Source organism: Geotrypetes seraphini, chromosome 1 (assembly GCF_902459505.1).
Source record: "Geotrypetes seraphini chromosome 1, aGeoSer1.1, whole genome shotgun sequence".
NCBI classification, from domain to species: Eukaryota; Metazoa; Chordata; class Amphibia; order Gymnophiona; family Dermophiidae; genus Geotrypetes; species Geotrypetes seraphini.
In genome coordinates this window covers 27,949,329-27,968,391 of record NC_047084.1, presented here as the reverse complement: position 1 = coordinate 27,968,391, position 19,063 = coordinate 27,949,329, and the positions used below count along the sequence as shown (strand labels likewise).

Genomic DNA, 19,063 nt, shown 5'->3' with positions numbered 1-19,063 from the left:
TCTTCATTGAACTGTAAGCTCCTTGGGAGCCAGAATTGAGTGCAAACCAACTATTCCCAAACCTTTCCTGTGACATTCTAGTCTTACTTAACTAGCCAGTTTGAATACATTGAGGCACTTACTTCTTTAACCACCTTGGCTGGAATTGTGGCTTCACAGACAACAGACTTGCCCCTTCCCTCTATCCAGTTGACAGCAGCAGCTTTTTTATCTGTGCAGTAGTTGCCACTAACAGCTAACACTTGAAGCTCTGGGAACTCTTCCTGCATCCTTGCAAGTGCATGTTCTGTGCCCTGTTACAGGGAGGAAGGTGAAGGAAAAGATGAACCCCCACATGCCAACTAATATCGGAAATAAAAAACTTCTGCCTGCTTGTTCTTACTGGTCTGCACCACTGATTGTTAACCAGTTACAGTGCTTTTCCAGCCTTCAGTACTATGGCTAAACTCAAAACAAGGGAAACCTGGAGCCCTGCAACCAAAGCACTTAAAAAACAGCAGGCCCTAGCCTTTTCTTCTAGAAACAAAATCAGAATCAGACTCAAAACTACTTCAGATCAGTTAATTTTCTCTCTTAAGTTTAAACAGCCACTTAAATAGAATTTTAATAGAATTTTAGTGGATACTTGGAAAACATTAAGATTTGTTAGTAACTTAACAACTATCTTTCTTGGTGGGGAAGAGTCCAAACAATTAAAATGATGATGTTGCCTGTGGTTTGTTATCAAATGAGTATGATACCAATATTTTTTCAGGGGTCATTCTATAAAAAGTTAAATAATATTCTTACAAAGCTTGTTTGGTTTGGGAAAAGACTCAGAATTGCTTTAGTATCTTTACAAAGACCAATTGTGGAGGGAGGGGTAAATTTTCCAAATTTTTATAGGTACCATCAAGCCTATATTCCAAGACAGGGTATGTATTGGATCCTCCCAGATCTCATGGAGAATGTACCGGATTGGCTATATCTAGAATGGCGGCTCCTGTTCCCACTACATTTAGAACATCTAATTAGTATAAACATGCCAAGACGATATAAGGATAACAGAATTCTATTGGATACTTGGAAGACATTAAGATATATTAGTAATCTATCACCAGAACCAATTGCTAAATCATTAAATCAATCAATTTGGGTAAACTCCAGGGTCAAGATTGGCGGATACAAAATCGTCTGGAAACAATGGATAATTGCAGGTATACGAACATTGAATGATATTATTTCAGAAGGAACAATGCTTAGTTTTTCACAATTGCAACATAAATTTGGATTAAATAAAACACAATATTTTAAATGGTTGCAATTGAAGCAAGCTATTCAGGCAGGGTTCCCTGAATGGAAAGTGCTTAATACTCAATATAGTATGCAGGTTCTATGTTTCCAGGCGGATTTCTTGGGTCACCAAGCCGCAAAATGGTATAAATTGTTAAATGGATTTTTAAATAAAAAAAAGAAAACTGGACTTAGGGATATTTGGAGTATTGAGATTGGTCAGACAATTTCTGCGTCTCAATGGCCACGATTTTGGTCCTGGAGATTAAGATCTACAAAGTCAGCATCTATGAGTCAAACTTGGATGTTTTTGTTACATAGAGTTTTATGGACCCCTACGCGCTTACAAAAGATAGATAGTACTAGATCTAATAGATGCTGGCATTGCAGAATAGAAGTTGGAACATTAGACCACTTAATTTTTTTTTGTCCCTGTGTAAATGCATTTTGGAAACTAATTTGGCCCCAAATTAATGAATTACTAGAAAATCATGTAGGACTCTCATATGATACTATACTATTTGGTACAGCAATGAGAACTCAGAGTCCAATTTCAGCAAACAATAACAAACTATTATTAATATTGACAGGGGTCGCCATGCAACAAATAACTCAAAATTGGAAGGATTATAACAAATTAAACTATACATTTTGGTGGAATTCAGTATGTCATATATACAAAATGGAAAAAACAATAGCATTACAACAGGGAAATATTCATAATTTTAAGAAAATTTGGGAACCATTGACTCGTTATTCCAATGATCAGATTTCATAGCACATTAGTAATGATTATATTAGAATGGGGAGGGGAGGGGAATGTATATTATATGGATTTAAGAAATGAAAAAAGGGGAGGGTTATATTTTATGTGATAAGATGAATTATTTGTAATCACAATTTTTCATGTATTAATTGAAGCTTTATGTACAATTAAATTATTGTAAGAATGAAAAATTTATAAATAAAATATTTTTTAAAAAAAACTATTCCTATTAAAAAATCAACTAATCAATCCATATGGCTAAACTCCAAGATTCAAATTGGCGGTTTCAAGGTCGTCTGGAAGCATTGGATAATTGCAGGAATTAGAACTTTAAATGATGTCATCTCTAATGGTAAACTGCTTGATTTTACACAATTGCAACATAAATTTGGGCTTCATAAATCACAATGTTTTCGTTGGTTGCAACTGAAGCAGGCCATTCAGGCAGGGTTCCCTGAAAGGAAAACTCTTTTTTTTTTATAGTTCTTTATTCATTTTAAATTTCTTACATCAAGTGATAAATATATAATACATATAATTTTCAATATACACTTGAATATCCAACAATATTTATTTTAATACAAACATATAGAAAGACCCCCTTTGCAATAAATTATAAATCATCTGTTCTTATAATATTGTACCCACCCTAACCCCTATTATATGTTCTATCCTTGTGCTATGATATCTGTTCTTTAGAAAAAAGAGCCAATGGTCCCCAGATTTTATTAAATTTTTTAATATAACCATGTTGTAACGCTATTGCTTTTTCCATCTTATATATATGGCAAATAGAATTCCACCAAAAAGTGAAATTTAATTTTGTATGATCTTTCCAGTTTTGAGTAATTTGTTGTATGGCGACCCCTGTTAATATCAATAAAAGTTTATTATTATTTGCTGATATTGGACTCTGTGTTCTCATTGCTGTTCCAAATAAAATTGTGTCATATGTAAGTCCAACATGATTTTCTAATAATATATTAATTTGGGGCCAAATTGTTTTCCAAAAAGCATTTATACAGGGACAAAAATAGATTAAATGATCTAATGTCCCAATTTCTATCTTACAATGCCAGCATCTATTAGATTTAGAACTATCTACTTTTTGTAACCGAGTAGGGGTCCATAAAACTCTATGTAATAAAAACAACCATGTTTGACTCATAGATGCTGACATTGTAGTATGTATTCTCCAGGACCAAAATTTTTGCCATTGAGTTGCAGAAATTGTCTGTCCTATCTCAATACTCCAAATGTCCCTAAGTCCTGTTCTTTTTTTTTAATTTAAAAATCCATATAATAATTTATACCATTTTGCGGCTTGGTGTCCCAAAAAATCTGCCTGAAAGCAAAGGATTTGCAAACTATATTGAGTATTAAGATTCTTCCATTCAGGGAACCCTTCCTGGATGGCTTGCTTCAATTGCATTCATTTAAAATATTGTGTTATGTTCAATCCAAATTTCTGTTGCAATTGTGAAAAACTAAGCATGGATCCATTTACTATAACATCATTTAAAGACCGTATACCTGCAATTATCCATTGCTTCCATACTATTTTGAATCCACCAATTTTGATCCTGGAGTTCACCCAAATGGATTGATTTAACGATTTAGTTATTGGATCTGTTGTAATATTACTAATAAATCTTAATGTTTTCCATGTATCTAATAAAATTCTGTGATCTTTATATCTCTTGGGCATTGTTATACTTATAAGATGTTCCGGATATAATGGAAACAGGAGCCGCCATTCTAAATATAACCAGTCTGGTACATTCTCCATGAGGTCTGGGAGGATCCAATACATACCCTGTCTTAAAATATAGGCTTGATGATACCTATAAAAATTTGGAAAATTTACCCCTCCCTCTCAAATCGTTTTTTGTAATGTTGCTAAAGCGATTCTTGGCCTTTTCCCAAACCAAACAAATTTTGTAAGTATACTATTTAATTTTTTATAAAATGACCCCTGAAAAAATATCGGAATCATACTCATTTGATAACAAACCACAGGTAAGATCATCATTTTTATTGTTTGAACTCTTCCCCCACCATGAAAGATGTAAAGAATTCCATTGCTCGCACATTTCTGTTATTTTTTTTAATAAAATTTTTTCATTTTCTGTTACTGTATCATCAATTGTATTTTTAATAACAATTCCCAAATATTTTAATCCTTCCTCTTTCCATTGAAATGAATATGAATCAAATAATCCTTTGGTAAAATGGACATTGATTGGAAGAACTTCAGATTTTTCCCAATTTATTTTGTATCCAGAAAATTTACCAAATGTATCTAATAAATTTAATAAACATGGAATGGTATCTTCCGGTTTTCTCAAATATAAAAGAATATCATCTGCATATGCAGATAATTTATATTCCCAATTTGATAATGTGATCCCCTTTATTCCCTTAGTTTGATTTATTGCAATTAATAAGGGTTCAAGAACAATATCAAAAAGTAAGGGAGATAAAGGACAACCTTGTCTAACCCCCCGTAACAAGTTAAATCTTTCTTTTTTTTATTTTTTTTTTTGACATGTTCTGATTCTTTTTTTTATTTATTTTATAATCTTTATTCATTTTCTTTTGTTACAACAAGTGTTTCATATAAACTTATTAGAAACTTAAATATACACACTTGATAAACACACCTATCATCATCAAGTTTAACATTTTTTAGAAAATTAATTTTATATAAAATTTATAATATTATGCAGTAAATCTAAATCTATATAATTTCTCTTGAACGCAATAATCCCCCCTCCCTCCCTCCCTTTCAATCAATAATATTTAAAAACAACTTTATTTGTAAATTCATTCAATATTGACATAGTGTGTAAAAATCAAAAACGAAATCCCACCCCATTCCCCTCCAATCAATATTTTTTTTTTTTTTTTTCATGGGAAAAGTTAATCATTCATTACAAAAATCTGTTAATGGTCTCCATATCTTTTGAAATTTATTAATATATCCTTTTTGTGTTGCTATGGTAAGCTCCATTTTATATATATGACAAACAGAATTCCACCAGAAAGTGTAATTTAATCTGTCATGTCTTTTCCAATTAAATGTAATTTGTTGTATTGCTTTTTCAGTTAAAATAAACAAAAGTTTATTATTATTTGATGTTATTTGACTTTTTTTTCTCATTGTTGTTCCAAATAATATAGTATCATATGTCAAGGCTACTGGGTTTTCCAACATCCTATTTATTTGAGGCCAAATTGATTTCCAGAATGTTAATATGAATGGACAAAAGAATAAAAGATGGTCTAATGTCCCAATTTCAACATGACAGTGCCAGCATCTATTAGATTTAGAGCTATCAATTCTATGTAAACGTGTAGGGGTCCATAAAGCTCTATGTAAAAGAAAAAACCAAGTTTGTCTCATAGATGCTGACACCGTACATTTTAACCTCCAAGACCAAAGTCGTGGCCATTGAGATGCACTAATTTGGTGTTTTATCTCAATGCTCCAAATGTCTCTAAGACCATTTTTTGGTTTTTTATTTATATATCCGGATATTATTTTATACCACTGTGCAGCTTCATGTCCTATTGAATTTATCTGGAAACACAAGAATTCCAGGCTATGATAATTAGTAAGATTTTTCCATTCAGGGAACCCTACCTGAATGGATTGCTTCAATTGCAACCATCTAAAATATTGTGTTTTATTAAGATCAAATTTATGTTGCAATTGTGAAAACTCCAGCATTTTACCATTTTTTATTATGTCGTCTAGAATACGAATACCTGCTATCATCCAGTTTTTCCAGATTATTTTGAAACCGCCTATTTTGATCTTGGGGTTTAACCAAATCGTTTGAGTTGTTGATTTACTAATTGGAATAGGAGTTAGATTACTTATATATCTTAAAGTTTTCCATGTATCCATGAATATTTTATGTTCTTTGTATAGCCTTGGCATCTTGATACTAACTACATGACTAAGACGTAATGGAAACATAAGTCTCCATTCTAGCCAATACCAATCTGGAATATTTGTAGTGGGCTCTGGGAGGATCCAATACATACCTTGACGTAAAATATAGGCTTGATGATACCTATAAAAGTTGGGAAAATTTACCCCTCCCTCCGCAATTGGTCTTTGCAATGACACTAATGCAATTCTTGGGTTTTTTCCAAGCCAAATAAATTTTGTTAATATCTTATTTAATTTTTTATAAAAAGAATTTTGGAAGAAAACTGGTATCATTCCCATTTGGTAACAGACTATAGGTAATATCATCATTTTAACAGTTTGTATTCTTCCCCACCAAGATAAGTGTAAAGGGTTCCATTGCTCACACATCTCTGTCACTTTTTGTAATAAATTTTTTTCATTAATTTTCATTGTATCTTCTAAATTTTTTGTAATCCAAATTCCAAGATATTTAATAGCATCTTCCTTCCAAACAAAAGAGAATGAATTAAATAAACTTTTTTTACAATGTATATTTAATGGAAGTATTTCTGATTTATTCCAGTTTATTTTATATCCTGAAAATTTTCCGAATTTTTCTATTAGTTCAAGTAAATATGGAATGGTAGATTCTGGATTCCTCAAATATAATAGTAAATCATCAGCATAAGCTGATATTTTGTATTCTTTATCTGAATGAGTTATACCTTGTATCTCCTTTACTTGTTGGATTGCTAATATTAAGGGTTCTAAAACTATATCAAACAGTAAAGGAGACAAAGGACAACCTTGTCTAACTCCTCTTTGTAGATTAAATTTTTCTGAAAACGTATTATTAATGTATAATCTAGCAGAAGGGGAGCTATATAATGTTTGTATCATTTGTGTGAATCCAGGACCTATACCAAACCATTCCATTGCTTGATACATAAATGTCCATTCTATTCTATCAAAAGCCTTTTCTGCATCTAAAGAAACAGCAAAAGTGGGCTCATTCATTTTCTTTGTTAAGTATAACATATGAAATGCTAATCTAGTGTTATGAGATGAATGTCTTTGAGCAACAAATCCTGTTTGAGACATACTTATAATATGTGGGAGAGCTTTAGCCAATCTTAACGCAAGGATTTTTGCTAATAATTTTCCATCTACATTTATTAAAGAAATTGGTCTATAGTTCGATACCAAAGTGGGATCTTTATTTGGCTTTGGCAAAACTATTGTTAATGATTCTGCCATAGTGCCATTTGTACAACCTTTATTAAGTTGATATTGAAAAAGATTTAATAAATAGGGTAATAAAGAGTTTTGAAATGTTTTATAAAATTCCACTGTATAACCATCACCACCTGGAGCGGATCCAACTCTAAGGGATTTCAAAGCTGTTTCTAATTCTTTTAGTGATATTGGTTCTTCCATACTTCGTTTTATATGTTCAGGAACTTTTGGACCCTCTAATAGTTTCAAGAATTCTAAACCTTCCTTTTCTTTATTTAAATAAGTCTCGGAAGAATAAAGAGATTTATAGAATTTTAGAAATTGTTTTAAGATTGGTTCAATTTGTGTAAGTGTTTCACCATTTTCATCTTTTATAGCAATTATTTTTGTTTTCTTTTTTTTCACTTTTAGATAATTTGCCAGTATTCTTCCCGACTTATTTGAGTTTCCATAATACAATGCCTGCTGAGAAAATAAATCTTTCCTTATCATTTTTGATGATATTTCATTGTATTTACCTTTGAGTTTTAACAATTCTTGTTGTATAGAATATTCCCATTTTCCTATTAAGTTAAATCTTTCTGAAATGTTATTATTTATATTTAATCTTGCTCCAGGAGCACTCTTAATACTCAGTTTAGTATGGAATTTCTATGTTTTCAGGCGGACTTTCTGGGTCACCAGGCCGCACAGTGGTATAAAACTATTAATAATAATAATAATAACTTTATTCTTCTATACCACCACAATCTTGCGACTTCTAGGCGGTTTACAATCAAGAGTGCTGGACATTCAGCAAAATACAATAAGTAGATATTCAGAGGAAATACAGAGACCTCAGGAGGCAATGGTATAGAAATACAATTTGCTGAGCGAAAATGTAATATGTACATTTTAGTAGGTAATGTCCGACAGGACCTGTTGGGGATAAATAGCAACGTAAAGTTACGATAAGATGAAGATAACAGATTATATTTATAACAGTGCTGTAAGATCAGGTGGAATAGGGAGGGGGGAGGGAGAGGGAGAGCGGGTCAATTGTTTAGGTATTTCTGGAACAGGTATGTTTTTAGGCGTTTCCTGAATTCCCTGTATGTAGTGGGCGAAAGCAGTTGGTCTAGGTCTTTGCCCCATAGGACTGCTTGGTGAGAGAGAAGATGTTCGTTGTGTTTTTTCATTTTGCAGCCTCTAAGTGGAGGGGAAATGAGTTTTGGGGGTGTGTTTCTCTTGAATTTGTTATTAGAAAATGCGAAAAGGTCCGTTATGTACTTAGGGGTCAGGCCGTATAGTACCTTGAAGCAGAGGCAGGCAAATTTAAACCTTACTCGGGCTTCCGTTGGTAGCCAGTGCAGCTGCTGATAGTAGGATGTCACTTGGTCGAATTAGTGATTTGGTTAAAAGAAAACCTAAAAATGGTCTTAGGGGTATTTGGAGCATTGAGATTAAGAATCAGATTTCAGCTTCTCAATGGCCACAAATTTGGTCTTGGAGAATGAGATGTACAATGTCAGCGTCTATGAGACAAATTTGGTTTTTTTTGTTACACAGAGCTTTTTGGACCCCAGTTAGATTACAAAAATTAAATAGTTCTTTGTCTAATAGATGCTGGCATTGTAATCTAGATGTAGGGACTTTGAATCATCTTTTGTTTTACTATCCCCATATTTTAGCCTTTTGGAACTCAATCTGGGATCAAATAAATTGTTTATTGGAAAACCATGTAGCGTTATCTTATGATACTGTGATATTTGGAATGTCTATGAGAAAAGAGAGTCAGATATCATCGTGTAATAATAAACTTTTAATGATTATGACTGGAGTTGCCATCCAACATATTACTAATAATTGGAAAGATCATAGTAAACTTAATTTTAATTTTTGGTGGAACTCAGTATGTCACATATATAGAATGGAAAGATCATTAGCGGTACAGAAAGCACAGTTACTTACCATAACAGGTGTTATCCAGGGACAGCAGGCATATATTCTCACATGTGGGTGGGTGACGTCATCTACGGAGCCCCGATGCGGAAGCATTTTCAAGCAAACTTGATTGAAGATTTAAGTTTGCTCTGCTGCTCCACGCATGCGTGCCTTCCTGCTCCACTAGGAGGCGTATCCCCTCGTGGTCTCCAGTTCACTTAACTAGCAAAGAAGCCAACCTCGGGGAGGTGGGCGGGTTGTGAGAATATATGCCTGCTGTCCCTGGATAACACCTGTTACGGTAAGTAACTGTGCTTTATCCCAGGACAAGCAGGCATGATATTCTCACATGTGGGTGACCTCCAAGCTAATTGAAAAGGGATGGAGGGAAGTTGGCAATTTAAGCAAATAGATTTCGCAAAACCGATTGGCCGAACCGGCCATCGCTCCTGGACAGTGAGTCCAGACAGTAGTGGGAGGTGAAAGTATGAACCGAAGACCACGTGGCAGCCTTGCAGATTTCCTCAATAGGTGTGGACCTGAGGAATGCTACGGAGGCTGCCATTGCTCGGACCTTGTGTCCCGTTACTCGACCATGCAGCGCGAGACCAGCCTGAGCGTAGCAAAAGGAGATGCAATCGGCCAACCAGTTGGACAAGGTGCGTTTGGAAACTGGGTGACCTAACCTGTTTGGGTCGAAGGACAAAAACAGTTGTGGGACTTTCCGGTGTGACTGAGTGCGTTGGAGGTAAAAGGCCAACGCTTTCTTGCAGTCAAGAGTGTGGAGCGCCACTTCTCCGGGGTGAGAGTGAGGCTTGGGAAAAAACACAGGCAAGACAATGGACTGATTGAGATGAAAATCAGACACTACTTTAGGCAAGAACTTTGGATGAGTGCGGAGTACCACCTTGTCATGGTGGAATACAGTGAAGGGTGGGTCCGCTACCAGAGCCTGTAGCTCACTAACCCGCCGAGCGGAAGTGAGCGCAAGCAGGAAAATCACCTTCCAAGTGAGGAATTTTGGATGGCATTTGTCTAGGGGCTCAAATGGAGGTTTCATTAGTTGAGCCAGGACCACGTTAAGGTCCCAAACCACTGGAGGAGGTTTGAGAGGAGGGTGGACATTCAGAAGACTCTTCATGAAGGGAGAGACTAAGGGATGGAGCGAGAGGGCTTTCCCTTCCAGGGGCTGATGGAAAGCCGCAATCGCACTGAGGTGTACTCGAATGGAGTTGGTCTTTAGGCCAGAGTGAGATAATTGAAGTAAATAGTCAAGGACCAGAGGGACGGGGATCGACACCGGGTCCTGGCTTTGAGAGGAGCACCAGGCTGAGAATCTGGTCCACTTTTGGGAGTAGCAGGTTCTCGTCGAGGTCTTTCTAGAGGCCTCCAGTATCTCCTTGACTGATTGAGACACAGGGAGATAAGTCAGGGGGAAAGAAACCAAGCATTCAGATGAAGAGATTGAAGATTGGGATGTAACAGCGAACCCTGTGATAGTAGAGAGGGAAACCGAGGCAGAGGTAGTGGATCTCTGACACTGAGTTGAAGTAGAAGGGAAAACCAAGGCTGGCGTGGCCAGCGAGGAGCAATCAGGATCAGGGTGGCTTTCACCTTTTTCAGGTGGACCAGCGTCCGCAGGATCAGAGGAAACGGCGGGAACGCATACAGAAACCTTCCCTCCCAGTCGAGGAGGAAGGCGTCGGCCTCGTGTCGGTCCGGGGAGTGTATCCGGGAGCAGAAGAGAGGCAGCTTGTGATTGTAGGGGAATGCAAACAGATCTATTTGAGGCGTCCCCCACTTTTCGAACACCTGTCGTAGGGTCTGAGAGTGCAGTGACCACTCGTGTGGCTGGAGGAGGCGGCTGAGTCTGTCCGCCAGACAGTTTTGTTCTCCTTGTATGTACACCGCTCGAAGGAAGGTGTTGTTGGAGATTGCCCATTTCCAGAGGCGCAGGGCTTCCCGACAAAGGGACCAAGACCCTGTTCCTCCTTGTTTGTTTACGTAGTACATTGCTACCTGGTTGTCGGTTCGGATGAGAAGAGTTGGCCCACCAGCGGAGCGATCGTTGCAAGGAAGGAGTCACTGTCACGGGACGGTCGATCGGGTCCCGGTCTTGACGCCATTGAGAGGCCAGGGTCCATTGAGGGATTCTCAGATGGAGGCGGGCGAAGGGTGTGACATGGACGGTGGAGGCCATGTGGCCCAGGAGAGTCATCATCTGTCGAGCTGATACCGAGGTCAGCAGGGAGATCCTTCGACTCAGACTTGCTAACGCCTCTAGGCGTGGAGGGGGGAGGAAGGAGCGGAGGCGAACCGTGTCCAGCGTGGCCCCGATGAACTGTAGGGACTGCGAGGGGCATAGTTGGGATTTCGGGAAGTTTATCTCGAACCCCAGACTCTGTAGGTAGATAATAGTCTGTTGGGTCGCTGAGATAACCCCTTCCCTGGACGGGGCTTTGATCAGCCAGTCGTCCAGGTAGGGGAATACCTGAAGGCCCTGGGAGCGTAAGGTAGCTGCGACCACCACGAGGCACTTGGTGAAGACCCGAGGTGATGATGCTAGGCCGAAGGGGAGGACACGGTATTGTAGGTGCCAGTCCCCTACCTGAAAACGCAAGAACTTGCGGTGAGCGGGGTGCACTGGGACATGTGTGTACGCCTCCTTCAGATCGAGGGAGCAGAGCTAGTCGCCCTCGTCGATCAGGGGGTAGAGGGTCGGTAGGGAAAGCATCCGAAATTTTTCCCGTACCAGGAATTTGTTGAGGCGTCTCAAGTCTAGAATTGGGCGTAGGTCTCCCGTTTTTTTCGGTATCAGGAAGTAGCGGGAGTTGGTCGGGGGGAACCTCCTCCACTGCTCTCAGGCGAAGCAGGTCTCGAGCTTCAGAGAGGAGTAGGATTAGCTGCGTCCGGTTGGGAGTGCAATTCCTTGGAGGGTTGTCTGGAGGGATGGCCCGAAAGTTGAGAGAGTATCCTGATGAGATCACGCCAAGGACCCATGCGTCCGACGTGACTTGTTCCCAGCGCGGGTAGAACGCTTTGAGGCGACCCCCGATGGGTAGGGGGTCTGGGACTATGGCGGAGGGGGCCCTCCCCCTTCCGCGTATTCCGTCAAAAGGACGGGGATGGTTTGTTAGTCGCAGGCGGTTGGGACTTGGGCAGAGCCCGATGGTGGGCTTGCGGGCGCCTGGGTGGAGGCCTCGAGAAGGCAGGAGTGGACTTTTGTGGGTAGCGGCACGGAGGGGCCCTGAACGGCCTGGACGCGGGTGGTTTTGGCTTTTGCCGGATGAGGGAGGCAAACGAGCGTTCGTGTTCGGAGAGGCGTTTTGTAGCCGCCTCGATAGTGTCATCGAACAGTTCTTTTCCCACGCAGGGGAGGTTAGCCAACCGGTCCTGTAAGTTGGGGTCCATGTCGACCAGGCGCAGCCAAGCTAGTCGGCGCATGGCGATAGCAAAGGCTGCCTCTCTGGAGGAGAGTTCGAAGCCATCGTAGGCCGCGTGGAATAGATGGAGGCGTAGGTTGGAGAGGGACTCTAAAAGCAGACTAAACGCTCCTTGGCGGGGGGCCGGTAGGTCAGTCTCAAAGGCTCTCAGTAGTCCAATGAGGTGTTTGAGGTAGGATGTGAAGGTGAAAGTGTAACTTTGCACCCTAGAGGCCATCATCGCATTTTGATATAGTCTCCTGCCGAACTTGTCCAGTGTTCGGCCTTCTCGGCCTGGGGGGACCGCCGCCGAGACCCGGGAGGGGTGAGCCTTTTTTAAGGAGGATTCTACCAACAGCAACTGGTGGGAAAACTGTGGTTGTTCAAATCCCGGGAAGGGTACTGTACGGTACTTGGCCTCCATTTTGGAAGGCACGGCTGTGACCATATAGGGGGTCTCCAGATTCCTGAAGAGAGCCTGTTGGAGTACCGGGTTAGGTGGTAAGCGAAGGGACTCTCTGGGCAGTGATGGCATATCCAGTTCCGCTAGGTACTCTTTAGAGTATCTGGAGTCGGATTGGAGGTCTAAATTCAATGCGTGGCCCATGTCCTGGACAAAGCGAGAGAAAGATGGGCGGGATGTTCCCGAGGCCCCGTGCGGTGTCGGTGAACGAGACCTCCGTCGGGTGGAGAAGGAAGAGGAGGCTTCCCTCGAGTATCGAGGTTCCTGCTCCGATCCATGCTCCGAGACCGGGGAAGCACTGTGAAAGTGTTCCGGGGTCGTCGATCTTCGGCGTCTCGAGGAGCCCCTCGGAGACGATGCCGGGGTTCGGGGTACCGATCGATGTCGAATCGGTGACCTCGACCCGGACTCCCTCGGTGAAAGCCCGAACCCTCGGATCGGCGCCCCGGTCCGAGGGGGAGTTTGGAGGATGCGTGGGTTGGAGAGTGATAGCTCTGTCACCCTCAGCGGTCCCGTACGAGGTGTAGGCGAACGGCCTCGTAGAGTTGGTGAACCTCAGGCCTTCTTGGAGGTACGGCGGTTCGAGGTTTCTGTCGTTTTAGCACGACGTTTTACCCCGCGGCGGTCTGCGGAGGGAGAGCGTCTCGGGCGCCTCGGTGAGGAGTCCGAGGAGGATGGGATGCGGCGAAGCTTGCGCACTTTTCCCCGAGGTTGCTCGACGCGAGGCTCAGGCTGGTCTGGCACCTGTGGGGTCGAAGTCGAGGCCGGTTGTAACTGGGCCATTGTAGCGGACAGCTCCAACGAGATCATCGCTCGGAGTAGGTCCTGGAAGACGGGCACGGACAGCATCGAAGGCATGTCCACTGCCTCGGTGCACTCCACCGGGGGCGACCTCGTATCAGAGTATTCCCGTGTGGTGGAGGCACGGCCCGAAGGCTTGGAGGGCTTAGCCGGGGCTGTAAGCATGGGGCTTCCGCCATGCGTCGACGGTGTCCCCGAGGTTGGCTTCTTCGATGTTAAGGAACCTGAAGAGGGAAGAGGGGACTTACCCGGAGCCGAGGCTTTCTGCTGTCCCGAGGGCTTCGGATTCGGGTCTCGGGGCGATGCCGAGGTATTCGGGGCCGAGGTCAAGGCCGGGGCCGAGGCCGACCTCGAGGCCGAGGTAGAGGGTTGGTCCGGGGCGAAAAGATCCGCCATGCGGGCTTTTCTTCGACGGAGGGCCCGGTTCTGGAAAGTAGCGCACTGGGGGCAGGAGTCGATTGGATGAGCCGCCCCCAGGCAGAGGATGCACCGGCGATGCGGGTCTGTGATGGAAAGAAGCCGCTCACACCGGGTGCACTTTTTAAAGCCGGTCAAAGGCCGGGACATAGAATCGAAAGTGGCCGCGGCTCGAGTAGCTACGCGGCCACGGGGACCCGGAAGCCTCCGGGTCGGTCAAAAACGAAGCAGGAATCAAGTTGAAAAGTAAAAAATTTGTGCACAGCAACTTAATCGAGAAAAAACAAGAAAAAATCGCGGTGCTAGAAGGCAGTTGGGGCAGAGCCTGAAAAACACGACTTCTAGGCTCAGCGGAAAATTTTGAACTGGAGACCACGAGGGGATGCGCCCCCTAGTGGAGCAGGAAGGCACGCATGCGTGGAGCAGCAGAGCAAACTTAAATCTTCAATCAAGTTTGCCTGAAAATGCTTCCGCATCGGGGCTCCGTAGATGACGTCACCCACCCACATGTGAGAATATCATGCCTGCTTGTCCTGGGATAATGGAAATTATAAAAATTTTATTAAAAATGGGAGCCATTAACATCTTTTTGTCATGATTGAATGCCATTTTTCTATTAATTATACACAATTTAGTAGGGGGTGGGGGGAGGGTTTCAAGTATATGATCTTATAATGATTAAGGGGCTTTGAGGGAAGGTGGGGGGAGGGTTACATTTGTACTTATAAGTTATAATGATAAGATGTTCAAGTGCTCAAATTAATTGTGTTTATTATGAATTTTTGTACACTTGATGAAAGTTTAAAAATGAATAAAGAATTTACAAAAAAATAAACAGCCACTTAAATTTGTAAATAATGCAGCAAAGTTATTTTATGCTTTGAATTAATCACATTGTAGTTTAGTTCACCTGGCATGTGATTTATTAATTTACTGTGGAATTTTCTCTTGTGAAATCTCTATGACCACTTTTTGTTTCCTGTCTCACAAGAGGTGTTGCTAAGAACTGGAGCTGCTTCAGGTATCCACTTTGACTTAAGTTTTTTGGGGTAGGGATTCATTGACCCATAGAATTTATTGTATTGCCTTTTAAGTTCGGTCCAGGTTAGAAAGGTTGAATTGTGCAAGAACAAAATTGTTTACCTTTGATATCATGTTCATTCCCATGGCATCCCCAGTCTGTGACTGGAAACGGATATATAGGTTGCGACCAGCCAAACTGACCTGAAGTCTCCCAAGACGAGCAAATCTGCAAGACAGAAAAAATGAATAATACATTGTGCGTTTCTCCTTCTGCTCTTCCTTTACCAGAAATTAGAGAATGACACTGGGACAAATTTTCCCCAGACCCGCAGGAACTCATTTTCCCGTCCTGGTGAGTTATTTTCATGTCCCTGCCCCATTCCTGCAAACTCTGTCCTCATCTGCATAAGCCTCAAAAACTTTAAAATCATAACTGTTTGATGCTGTGCACTTAAGGCAGAGCTTACAGGTATGGGGCAGGGACAAAATTTGTCCCCGTGTCATTCTCTATCAGAAATGACTATATTCTAAATTATAAGATTTTTGTTTACTTCCCACAAAATGTTTTACTAGAAATATGTGCAAAACAAGTTCCTTTTCCTACCAAAGTTGTCTTAGCATTAGCAGATGAGCGTATGACAGTTTGCTGGAGGGCCTGCAGTTCACAAGGGAGTGCCCACAAATGTTTTAGACATAGCCGAGACGGGATTTTTTTTTGTTTTTTTTACAACCAAGATTATGGTTCCTGCTGGCTAAACATGGACAGAAATCTTTAGTTACTTGATCTTATATCTTCTCTGGATTACTGCAGCCTGTAGTTTGGTGGTAGTGCTGTACTGCAGGAGCTACAATTTGCTGACTGGCTGAGTACAGACTCTGGGGAGATGGCATGCAGGCTGAGGGAAGTTGGGAAAGGGTTTAAGTCAGCCAAGCTAAAAGCAACAGCTAATTGACTATCCTTCTTCTGCTGTGAATAGCTGTGTGCATGAAAGTGGTGGTAGGACAAGGATGAAGACCAAATTTAGTGCAAAGAGAGTGTCAGTTTAAAATGGGATTATGCTTTTTGTTCTGATAAATAGGATTTGCTGATTAACAATATCTACTGAAAAATCTCTTTAAAAATAAGTAGTTCAGGCATAACTAAGTAACAATGCATTTAAAAAGATTACTATGCTCACGTTTCTCTCATAAGTACATTTGATATTAACTTCTTAGAAATAAAGTCACTTTGGATGATGTTATTTCTGATGGTAAGCTTCTTGATTTTTCACAATTGCAACACAAATTTAGCCTTAATAAATCACAAAATTATAGATGGTTGCTGTTGAAGCAGGCCATTCAGGAAGGGTTCCCTGAATGGAAAAATTTGAAGGTTCAAAACAGCTTGCCGGTCTTATGTTTTCAGGTGGACTTCCTGGGTCACCAGTGAGAGGAAGAGGAAAATGCGGTAAGCTCTTGTATGAAGAAGAATACACTAAGTCCTTGTATGATACAGGTGAAGCACAGTAAGTCCTTTAGATCAAGTTTATCAAGTTTTATCAAGTTTATTATGTAATTTGATTAATCGCCTATTCTACATTCTAGGCGATACACAAACAATAATGAATGAATAAAAACTTGGGGTAGTTATTACATAGACAAATAAAATTACATAATTACAAAAACTTACAATCATGAAACATTAGGAAAACTATATTTAAAGGGTTACATTCAGTATCAAATTTTATATTTCAGGATTACAACAATAGGGAGGGAATAAAAGCACAAATAAGAAAATAAAAGATTAAGAAGGATTATAAAGTTATTTATTAACTAAAAACATCATTGAATATTAACTAAAAGCATCATTGAATAAGAAACTTTTAAGCTTAGTCTTGAAATTAACTAAGTTCTTTTCTTCTCTTATATAAATAGGAAGATTATTCCAAGATTGTGGGGCGGTCACTGAAAAAATAGTAAGCCGTCTAGTGTTTATAACTTTCAATGAAGGAATAGCCAATAGATGTTGGTCCTGAGATCTAAGTGTTCTTGTAGTTATATAGGGAATTAGAACTCTAAAAATAAAAGCTGGGGTTTGGGACATTATTGATTTGAACGTAAGCAAACAAATTTTATATAGAATACGATGTGCCACGGGAAGCCAGTGGGATTCTTTAAGTAAAGGAGTGACGTGGTCGAATTTCTTTGCTTTATGAATTATTTTTATGGAAGCGTTCTGTATGATTTGAAGGCGTCTAATTTCTTTTTGGGATATGCCCATGAACAAAGCATTGCAATAATCTAATTTGGAAATGATTAGGGAATGTATTAGGATATTTAAAGATTTTTCGCATAAGAATTTTGCAACAGATCGAATTTGGCGTAATATAAAAAAGGTAGATTTAACCACATTGCTTATATGATCGTGGTATGATAAATTAGTGTCGAATGTTATACCCAAGATCTTAATATTTTGGTGAATCAGCAGAGGAGTATGATTAATAGAAATCGGAATAATCGGTTTGCTACAGTCTTTCCAAGGAAAAAGCATAACCTTGGTTTTAAGAATATTTAAAGATAGCTTATTAACATCTAACCAATGGTGAATTTGATCCAATTTCTCGTTTATTATTGTTATATCTTGTGAGCTGTCAGGGTCAATTGGGTGTAATAACTGAATATCGTCAGCGTAGGCGTATACAGAAAATCCGATAGATTGACATAAGGTCAAAAGTGGAGCAAGAAAAATGTTAAATAATATTGGAGAGAGTATTGATCCTTGTGGTATTCCATACGGTGCTGAAAAACTATTGGAGGTGGTATTATTAAAAATGACATTTGATGAACGTTTATGAAAATAAGATTTGAACCAGTTTAAAACTTGGTCAGTTATGCCAATGGACTGAAGCCTATGAATTAAAAGAGTATGGTCGATGGTATCGAAGGCAGATGATAAGTCTAATGAGATCAAGACAACCGAAGAATGGTGATCTAAGTGGTACAAAATTGTTGAGGTCAATCCTATCAAAGAATATTCAGTAGAGTGATTTTGTCTGAATCCTGTTTGATTTGGATGTAGTATGTTAGTTTTTTCTATGTATTCTAATAGTTGATTGTATACAATTTTTTCCGTTATTTTTGCCAGATATGGAATATTGGCTATTGGTCTATAGTTAGATTTAATGTCAGGGCCAATTTTTAGATCCTTAAGGACTGGTCGTATGATCGATTTTTTCCAGACTGTAGGAACATTGCCTTGTTGTAAGCTAATATTAATTAGTGTGTGTATATAAGGACCAAAAATAGGGAAATATTTTTTAATAACGGTAGGTGGAATAGATTCCATATAAGACCCTTTGAGGTTTACTGATTTAATAACCAGCTCTAAATCATTGAGACTAAGTGGATTGAAATGAGAACATTTTGAGGATAATAATGATAACTTATCAAGTTCTAAGGCAGAAGTAATGTGTTGATTAGTTGTGAAATGTTTCCATATATTTTGAACTTTCTCAACAAAGCAATCAGCTAAATCTTGAGCTGTTGGAAGAGATTTAGATTCATGAGGTAGATTTTTGGATTGGTGATTGATGGATTTTAAAATGTTATATAGTGTAGATGTATTTTTAGATTGTATAATTTTTTTAGAATAATAAGATGATTTTGCTTGGATTGTTCTTTCTTTGTAATATGTTGCTTGTTCTTTAAATTTTTCTAAGTTGTATGGATTTTTGTTTTTCCTCCATATTCTTTCCAAAGAACGAAGTTGTTTTTTTATCATGACTAACTCTGCATTAAACCACGGATTGGTTTTTTTTCTTAATGTGATATTTTTTATT

The 19,063-nt window shown here is 39.7% G+C and overlaps 1 protein-coding gene across 4 annotated transcripts in view; it reads right to left on the bottom strand.

Moving 5' to 3' along the window:
* HMGCR (3-hydroxy-3-methylglutaryl-CoA reductase) overlaps positions 1-19,063 on the bottom strand; it is a 145,594-nt gene that overhangs the window by 23,042 nt on the left and 103,489 nt on the right. For all 4 annotated transcript variants that reach the window (XR_004537928.1, XM_033929298.1, XM_033929296.1 and 1 more), the window contains exons 15-16: positions 15,366-15,471; positions 123-293 (exon numbers count right to left, since the gene is read on the bottom strand). Coding sequence is in view for 3 of the 4 variants with exons in the window: in XM_033929298.1 (XP_033785189.1) it covers positions 123-293; positions 15,366-15,471 (277 nt within the window). In the remaining variant the exon portion in view is untranslated. The remainder of the gene's footprint in view (positions 1-122; positions 294-15,365; positions 15,472-19,063) is intronic.